This window comes from Rutidosis leptorrhynchoides, chromosome 7 (genome assembly GCF_046630445.1).
Source record: "Rutidosis leptorrhynchoides isolate AG116_Rl617_1_P2 chromosome 7, CSIRO_AGI_Rlap_v1, whole genome shotgun sequence".
In the NCBI taxonomy this organism is placed as follows: domain Eukaryota; kingdom Viridiplantae; phylum Streptophyta; class Magnoliopsida; order Asterales; family Asteraceae; genus Rutidosis; species Rutidosis leptorrhynchoides.
The window spans coordinates 281,969,319-281,979,353 of record NC_092339.1 but is presented as its reverse complement, the minus strand read 5'-3'; the positions used below and the strand labels follow the sequence as shown (position 1 = coordinate 281,979,353).

The window sequence follows — 10,035 nt, the reverse complement described above, 5'->3', positions numbered from 1 at the left end:
TGTAAAACACATGAACCATTCAAGTAATGTTTTCATTAGAATATGATAAATTTTTATTTTTATCCGACTTAGAACATAATTTAAGTACAGTAGTAAAATATCCAAAAGAACGGCTTGTTTTTATTAAAGCAAATAAAATTGTTTTTCAACTACTAGTCCCGTTTACACTAACCTAGAAAATATACACGAGTTATCAAAAAGTATAGACTACACAAATAATATGCAACTGTGAGTCTCTGTAAAAAAAAATTTGTGAACTTCAATCAATGCACTAGATGATTAATATGATAAATCTATTGTAAAATTAAACAATAAAAGAGAAATATTTCCAAATTTTTGGTCACTTTATGATTGTAATCCCAGTTGCTTTAATCTCTTTGATTTTATTTAAGCATCAAATTCATATATGTACAATCAAATTAACTATCCTCTAAAAAAGGATTTAGAATTTAATTGGGACCCCAACAGCTTAAGTACATGACTTTTCTTAATGATTCCTCTGATTGTTTTGCCTTATCTTCCATGCATCTGTTTGAAGCCATAGCTGCCTGAGAAGACAACTTATTTGACTGAGAAAATGATCGGAGATTAGACTTGGCGTGGTGGTGGATGGTGTAGTTCCACCGTGCAAAGCCTTGATCTTTCATTGCTTCAACCAATCCAACTGTTCCGGCCACCATCCATGCTCTGCTTCTTGAACTCATTGTCTCTTCAAGTTTTCAAATTGATTAAATGGGTTTTGTTTGATCTGTAGATGTGTTGCAAGTGCTTGATGAATGATGAGATAGTGAAAGAGTAGTAGATTGTATTTATAGAAAGATATGAAGCACATAAGCTCTAGGAGTCGAACACTTTTGCCACCGTTAAAGAGATTTAACACCGGGGACACCGGTGCGCACCACTCCCCTCCGGTGTTAAATCACCGTTAAATCCATGTTATATGCTTCAACATTACCTAGCTAACGGTGTGTTTAGAGATTTAACACTGGGGACAACTGTGCACACCACTCCCCTCCGGTGTTAAATCACCGTTAAATCACCAAAATATTATTTTTATTTATATTATATTTTTTGTTAGTTAAATAAATTAAATAATAATTTAACACTGAGATTTAACACTGAATCATTTCTCCTGTTTTGGCCTCAATGTTAAATTCAATGTTAAATTTAACACTGAGATTTAACATCGAACGACTCCCTGTGCTCTAAATGAGTGAAAAAGGCCAAGTATTACGGAATGAAAACATGAGGCAAAAGCCAATGGTTTCATAGGTCCAAATACCAATCATACCCTTCCGCTTTATTTTATTTGGTACTCCATACATAAATAGACACTCGGTATTTATTGTTTTAAATATTAGTTGTTGCTATCTGTTTTTTCCCCGGTATTATATACATCTGTTTGTTATATGCATTGTTAGCTGTCTTAACTTGCGTTTTGGCTCGATGGTAGATAACGTATGCTCATTAGTTTGTTTGAGTTGTGTTCTCTGGTTTCGAGCCTAGTCGATTCGTTATGGTTGTATTCTTGTTTGGTTCTTTCATTTTACGATGAAAGAGTTTTGATTATATAGTATTCGTTATTTTTAAGAAAAAAACAGCAATATTGCTCTGTTAAGAAATAAAGGAAAAATATTTTGTGATTTGGGGATCAGAACAGAATCATCATTTCCCTCAAAGACAACTAGCATACAACAGTCCATAAATCATACAGCCCCATTTCCATACTTAGGAGTTTGCTTCCTGTTTTAGGCTACATAGCCATTCCATACACCTTGTATAATAGGAATCACTATAACATATCATTGTATTAATTCAAGGTTTAATATATCAATAAAACGATCAATACTCGTATGTTACATTCTTATTTCCAATCAAAAACATGGTATCAGAGCGGTGTTGCTGATCATGGATCATTGCAAACCAGTTTAATCTCGTCATTTACCTTTTTTCTCTATTCTGTTTCCTGATTGGCCACCATGTCTGGAGAAGACGATAGCCGAAATCATATCAACCAACTTATTACTGAATTAACCAGCCAATTGGCTAAGTTACTTCAAACCAACAATGAAAATCAATCTCAAAGGTTACCTGACTCATTGAAAATCAATGTTAACCTTAAAAATTCCAATTTTTCACTCTGGTCCAGGATGATTAAGGTTACCATTGGAGGTAAATCCGAGAACCTCCTTAATCATCTTACAGAAGATCCACCAGCAAACAATATTAAAAAATGGAACCAGGATGATCTGGTCATTTTCTCATGGGTGATCCAAAATATTGAACCTCAGATTGCAAGCAACCTTACACAATTTCCAACTGTAAAATCATTTGGAATGCCCTCATCGCAACTTACAGTTCTGGCAAAGATAAGCTGCAAACCTTTGATCTACATGTTAAAGCAAACAACATTAAACAAGAAGGTAAGTCCATAGAAGATTTATGGTTAAAATTACGGGGAATCTAGGGTGAAATTGAAATGAGGGATCCAAATTCCATGGAACATGATGTTATGCGAGGTGTATATAAAATAGTTATTAATTTTTACAAGGAAATACTATTAAATACGATACAATTTTACACAAGTGATTTATTTATTTATAGAGTGGATATACTTAAACCTTGCTACAACACTTATAGGCAGTGTACCTAATCGTACAGTAGTGTAGTTTTTAGTAAGTCCGGTTCGTTCCACAGGGAGACTTAGCCAAGTTTAACGCTATATTTTTTTACTTATAATTGTAAAAATACAAAAATATATATAAGTAGTATTGTTATTATAAAAGGGGGTTTTTACCGTTTAATGACCGGTTTGTCGATTTTAAAACTTTAGTCGCAGTTAAAACCTAATGTAAAATATTAAAAATAAATATAACTTAATTTAAAGTGTAAAGTAAATAACGATAAAAAAATGCGATAAATAAAAAGTACGACAATTAAAGAGTACGATAATTAAAAGTGCAATTAAATATAATGACAATAAATAAAAGTACGATAATTAAAAGTGCAATTAAATATTAAATAAAGGAAATTAAATATGAAATAAAGGAATTATGCTTATTTAAACTTCCGTAATCATGATGTTTGACGTGTTGTTTTTAGTTTATTCCCATGGGTTAATTGTCCTTTGTCCTGGATTATTTGATATGTCCATACGGATTTGTCCATAATAGTCCATCAGTCATAATCATAAAATGCGGAAGTCTTCGTCAAATTATTCTTATTCCCGAAGTCAAATATTCCAACTAATTGGGGATTCGAATTGTAACAAGGTCCTAATATTATGTTTAATGAATACACCAGGTTATCGACTGCATGTAAACCAAGGTTTTACTACTTTGTTAACAATTACACCAATTATCCTTGAATGTAATCCACTCCTGTTTCAACAAGTCTATTAACTATTAATCCAGTTCCGTTTCTGGTAAAATGAACAATTATTGGTATTTATAGATATCCCGCCCACTGTACCCAGTCAAGTGTATGTGGTTATATATAATTACGTCAAATTATAAGTCTATATATTAAATCAACGAGGTATCATTTAGTTAATATAAAACCCATTAATAGCCCATAGTCTAATTTCACAAGTGTCGTTCTTTTATCCAAACCCCAATTATGGTACAAAGTCCAATTACCCAATTTTAGTATTTAGCCCAACATCACGATTACTTCTGTATTAAATAAGCATAATAATAACTTAGCTACAAGACATTAAATTAAAAATAACATTAACCATAACTTACAGTGATTAAAAATAGCGTAGCGTTACACGGACAGAATTTCGACTTATACCCTTACAACATTCGCTAACATACCCTTATTATTAGAATTAAAATTAAAATTAAAATTAAAATTAAAAAATAAATAAAATATATATATATATATATATATATATATATATATATATATATATATATATATATATATATATATATATATATATATATATATATATATATATATATGTTTACGAGTGAGATAGAGAGAGAGATGGATGTATGGTAAAAAATTCGTCCAAAACTCGCGAACTTTATAGGACCTGACCTGATACTGTTAGCCATGCGATCGCATGGCCCTGGAATCCAGCTCACATATCTTTGTTTGCATTCTGCCGACGATTTTTATTATAATATATAATATATAAATAATTTATATAATTATTTAAATATTATATTTTATTCTTGTGCATAGTTGACTTGTAATTTTTAGTCCGTTGTGTCGCGCGTTGAGAGTTGACTTTGGTCCCTGTTCCGAATTTTCGAACGTCCTTGCGTACAATTTAATATCTTGTATTTTGCGTTTCGCGTCTTGTACTCTTGTAATTTTGAGACGCTTCACACCAATAATTTGAAACCACTTTGATTGTACTTTGTACTTTTGAGCTTTTTGGTCGTTTGCGTCTTCAATTCGTCGAATCTGTCATTTGTCTTCACCTTTTATTATTTAAACGAATATCACTTGTAAATAGAACAATTTCAATTAAAAGCTTGTCTTTCTTGAGGGATAATGCTATTAAATATATGTTCGTTTTTAGCATTATCAAATATTCCCACACTTGAGCGTTGCTTGTCCTCAAGCAATATAGTCTTGAAATAAAAACATACTAGAATCACTTCTTTATTCTTCACACTTTGTACATCAGTGATTTCTATACGACGATATGAACAATGGTAGTAACGATGTGGTTTACAGTCCCACATGACTATGAAAATTTAGATCCATTAAGGAAATTGGATCTTTATAAAAATATTTGATCTTTTGAAATTAAATCTAGCTTTTACCCTAGATAAGTGTTCCGAAATAACCCTTTACCGGTGTTGCAAAATGTTTTTGTGGGTTTGGTGGGTTTCAGATTTGAAAATTTTAGCTCAAAACTTGCGGTTTTGTGTCACCCACTTGCTAACCTTGTATTAGGAAAGCAACACATCCAGTATACTTGCTCCGTATATTACCTTTCAGTAAACTACCGTCCGATTATAAAGGAAAGCGTTGAACAAGCAACTGTTAAGGCAATGTCCCCTGACATGCTTTTAATTATGGTCTATAACGTGTCGGATGCAATTACTATCCTTTGTAGGAGCAATAGTAAAGCTCACCCTATAATTTTTCGGTCTGGCACAAGGTCCTGTCTTCGACCGTGCTATGCAAACACCGTTCTTACGGTTGACACCCGATTTGGTTCAGGTGACCTAATGAATTCCAGGTGAATTCCTAGGATTTTACGTTCAATGGTAATGAACGCATTGAAAATGGGTTTTCAGAAAACAAATCGGTTTGTAATTTTGATCAAAATATTTTCTCGTTCAAGCTCGAGTTTAGATATCATCGAATTCCATGAGTTTGTAATTCTCAATCTTTAAAGTCAATCTCAGGCTTAAAAGCTGATTTTTAATCTTTAAGGAGATTATCCTTTCTGGGGGTCTGATTCATTAGTCTTATCAAGCTAATTTGCACGGCGCCCTCCCCATTTTACGAGACAGATCCTCTCATGGTTAGGATAAGTCTGACCACTTGGCGACCCTGTTTGATGCTGAGGTCCGTGGATTTCTTGCTGATTTTAGTGATGACTTTTCTAGATTTTTCGTCAACCTACAGCTGGTCTGGACGACAACTTCCTGACCTAAATCAAGAAGCGCGTGTCTTTTTCGGAAGACTTTACTTCCTTTTAATGATGGAATTGATTCATCGTGTAGATCTATCTTTCTTTCAAAAGTATTACAATAAATCGGGTAAAATGGTTAATTTTGTCCAAAACAAAAGTATCTTTGTACAAAATATGTGATATATGTTTTTAAAAAACTTGGTAATTTTTCCCACACTTGGCTTTTATTTTCCTTTTTATTTTCCTCTATTCCATTTTAAATGAATTCTAATATTTTGGTTTGTTTCTCAATTTATGTCCTTTCCGAGGTAACAATAATTTCGGTATTAACACCTAGTTTTATCGTTCATAAATATGTATAAACATGATTTTGAATTCATTTAATTGAAAATTTTGAAAATTTTACTAGAATTGGGGAGTCAGTATATAAGACTAGGGTTGTTCTTTATTATCAGAGAGCACTAGATTCTAATACAACTACTGCGTTACTAGTATTTTTAATGGTAACCAAGTGTATAAGTCAAAAATTTTAAAAATCCGAAAAAATTTAACCCCTTCCCACACTTAAGATCTTGCAATGCCCTCATTTGCAAGAAATCAGTAACAATTTAAATTATTGAGGGTGATTAACGTAGAAAAATGATTAAATTTTACCAAAGTTTCCAAACATATTGGCGTTTGTTTGTTGAATGATAAATGGTGCACATCATTTGTTCATTTCGTCTTGAACTTAATGCCAGTCTTTGAAAATGCGTTGTTTTACCCTGTTGTGTACAATTGACATTATACATACATACAAATATAAACATGCATGGTAATTTGAAATGGGACTTAAAATTCCACTTTCAAATCAAATATGAAATTTTAGTACCAAATAATAAAAATATTAAATACTACATTAATGTATCACAATATCATATGTTTAAACATAAATAAATAAAAATCATAAAAATCACCAACGGAACTAAATCAATCTGGATAGGGGTTCCAGTTCATGTCATCGCCCGGGTTCCATGGTTGGTGATAGGTGTACTGGTAGGCCTAGTTAGGGTCATAGAGAGTACATGGTGGTCTCATCTCGGGCTGGTGTGGAGGATAGTAAGTGGGTCGGGTCGGAACGTAGTGATCCTGAGGTGACAGCCGGCTCATAATCTGACGCTGATGATAGTCCCATCTATCATGCTGTCGTTGCCTGGAATGCTCGTAATCATTCCGAGCTTGCCACTGCTCCATCCGATTAAATCTCTCCGCGTTTGTCATATCTATCTCATATATATACTGGTAGACATCAGTCATAGCCTCCCGAATGACATCCCTAATGTCATCCGCTTCCTCCATTTCCTCGTCTGAACCTCTCTCTATTTGAGCCTTCATAGGGTACTGCCTGATTGCGTCTACTCTTTAATACCTTAGCACCCGCATAAACCCTCAATCCTAAAGGCTCAACCTGTTCTCTACATACCAAAAGTGGATCCCCTTGGTCCCTATCTACACCTAAATACTCTCCAATGAGAGTAACAAAAATACCTCCTCCAATTATCCCCCCTTCCTGTATTCCTTCCACCATTTTAGATAAATAAAAACCAACATAGTAAGGGATATTAACAAAGCCTCTTGGGTCTCGAATACACTTTAGGTAAAATAAATCATGTAAGGTCAATTTTTCCTTGTTGTGACCTCACTGTGTAATCGAGTTAGCCAAAAATCTATGAATTATACGAAGCTCGGCTCTGTTAATATGTAAGTAGGTATGTGTTCTTACCCGCCCAAAAACATTATAATCTGACATACGCCTCCAGACGGCCTTCGCATCAAAATTCCTATCTACCTTTTCACCACGATAAATCAAATTAATACAATCGGGTAGTAGTAATTCAGCGGGCGTATATATCTGCAAAGCCCTGGCCATGTCCAGCATGGACATCCTGTACATCCTACGGCCAAGTATAAATATAAGAAAACTTCTATCATCTAACCTATCTACATCTGCATTTAATGCTATAGTACTCATAAGCTCGACACACCATTCCTTATATACAAGTCTACGAATGGTGAATAGACGTTCCCAATCGGTAAAAGAAGAACTGCCATACCTTTGAATCAGTAGCAGTCTAACACGGTCAGCTAGATGTACCGTTTCCAAAGGATTCCAATCAATTACCATAGGCACCTCTACATCTTTCGTTACTAATTTGAATTTATTACTTTGATATGCTGGGTAATCTCTCCAGCTTCTATCGAATCTCAGATTAGGACGCAACGTGTGTTCAGGAATCATTGGGTATTCTACTGGTGGATGCATCGGAAATACTGTGAAGGCATCAACAAATTGTAGCAGATCATAATAAGGTACGTGTTGATCAACCTGTTGTTGTGGTTCCTGTTGTGGTTCTTGTTCAGGTTCATATTGCATTTCAGGTTCAGGTTCTGGAGCAGATTGTCTGGATGATGATGTTGCACCATCAGTATCTGTAAATCTCTGTAAAACACATTAAATACAAAATTTGTGCATCCAAATATGCATTAGTGTTAGTAAAATGACAACTTGAAACAATTAAATTAACATGTTCAATCAAAATTAAACTTATACATATTTTCACAATTTTTACAATCTTACACTTTTTCAAATAAGCATATATGAAAATGTATACAAAGTTCATAAGTATTTAACTCAAATAACATGTTAAAACATCCATTACTAACAATTAAACAAGCCTCGAATGGCAATTATATCAAATTAATCAAGTTCATGAATTTTATACCTAAAAAGTCCACTTTAATCTTCAAAAATCATGTTTAGGATCAAAGTTTGGATCATTTAGCTACCTAAACATGTTACACTACTTAATTTAGCAATAATTCATGAAAAAAATCGGCCATAACCTGTTTATATTAAAAAGCCCCAAATTGCTCAAGAACACAAACCCTAGATTTCTAAAATTTTTTAAGTTTTTGACTTCAAATCATGTTAAATAGCATCAATCTAGGTTATACATGCATAAAATACTAACAATTTAACTCTAATTACACTAAAAACTAACAAAATTAAATTAGGAAAAATATAGCTCAAGAACACTAAAAATCAAATTTAAAGAGGTTTAGGGATGTAATTGTTACCTTTCTTGATAAACTTCTGAACAATTTCATGTTTAGAGAGGATTGTAGCAAGAAATTTGGTGAATTTTGGTGAAAAAATGATGAAATTTGAGAGGGTTTTGGGAGAGTTTTCGTGTATTGTGTGTGTGTTGTGGTGAAGAGCAGAACTGCTCGAGCTTTTGTTCCTGACCAGAATTTCAGCTCCATGCGATCGCATGGACTGAAAGGCCAAATCCCATGCTATCGCATGGGGTCCCGGGTACAGTACTTTTAGGGTTTTTTTTTTTTTTTTTTTTTTTTTTATGAAAACCTTATACTTAATAAAACATATAATTAAATTAAATTTTAAAAATTTGTTTCTTTTTAGAATGAGGGCGTTTCGGAACGATGTCCTAGTCCATCCCTCGACAAAATTTTAAAATTTGTCAATTCAAAGCGCGGTTTTTTTAAAAGTAAAGATTTTTGGGTTTTTTTTAATGTTTTTGGTATACCTTAATTCAATAAAATTTAAGATTATGATAATAAAAGTTCTCGTCCCTCCCTTGGGTAAAGCAATTTCGGTTCAATGACCTAGTCTTCAACTTACGACGAATTTTAAAAATCATATTTTTAACTTAGCGAAATAAAGTAAATTTTTGTTTTTAAATTCACACCAAACTTAAATTTAAAATGCATAAAATTAAAAAAATTCATATTATTAAGATTAAAAATTCACACCAAACTTATATTAAATTTTTGTTTTTATACATACAAACTTATATTAAAAATATTAACATTTTCAAATATTTATAAACTTAAATATATATTGATTTTAAAAAGTTTATAATAATAATTTTAATATTAATTTTAAAAACAAAGTAAAAATAAAATTAAAAATCTTTTTGATCTTTTATCCCACTTTAATCAATCAAATATTATCAAAAATATATGCCCCTCTTTTCGTAAAGTAATTTCGGCTATATTACCTAGTTTTACTCCTGACGAATTTCTGAAATATTTTGGGTTGATTGATTAAAGATATTTATACCTTAAGAATAAACGGTAAATTTCGCAGTGATGTAGTAAATTTTTGTATGATATTAATAATTTCGGTCGCAAAACCTATTTTTATTGAGTATCAATTTAATACTTTATAGCGAACAATTTAGCATTTATTATCAAAAGGTTAAAAGTAAAATAAAAAATAAAAAAATAAAAACTGTACATACTTACCTGTGAAATAGAATTCTCAGTGACCTGCTTTAGCCCACTCATAAGATAGTCGGACTAATTGGTTTTCCATAGCTACATAGGCGTAACCTCGAGCATTCAACGTTTTTTCTTCGAAACATATG

General features: G+C 32.4%; 1 protein-coding gene across 1 annotated transcript; it reads right to left on the bottom strand.

Annotated features, from left to right (window-relative positions):
• Positions 1–449: 449 nt before the first annotated feature.
• On the bottom strand, positions 450–704 carry LOC139857137 (uncharacterized). The gene has a single exon (XM_071845865.1). The coding sequence runs from the start codon at positions 702–704 to the stop codon at positions 450–452; it is 255 nt and encodes an 84-aa protein (XP_071701966.1).
• Between the last annotated feature and the right edge of the window lie 9,331 nt (positions 705–10,035).

Excerpts from the sequence above, each read along its gene's own strand:
- LOC139857137 (XM_071845865.1), bottom strand. The coding sequence starts at position 704 with ATGAGTTCAAGAAGCAGAGCATGGATGGTGGCCGGAACAGTTGGATTG.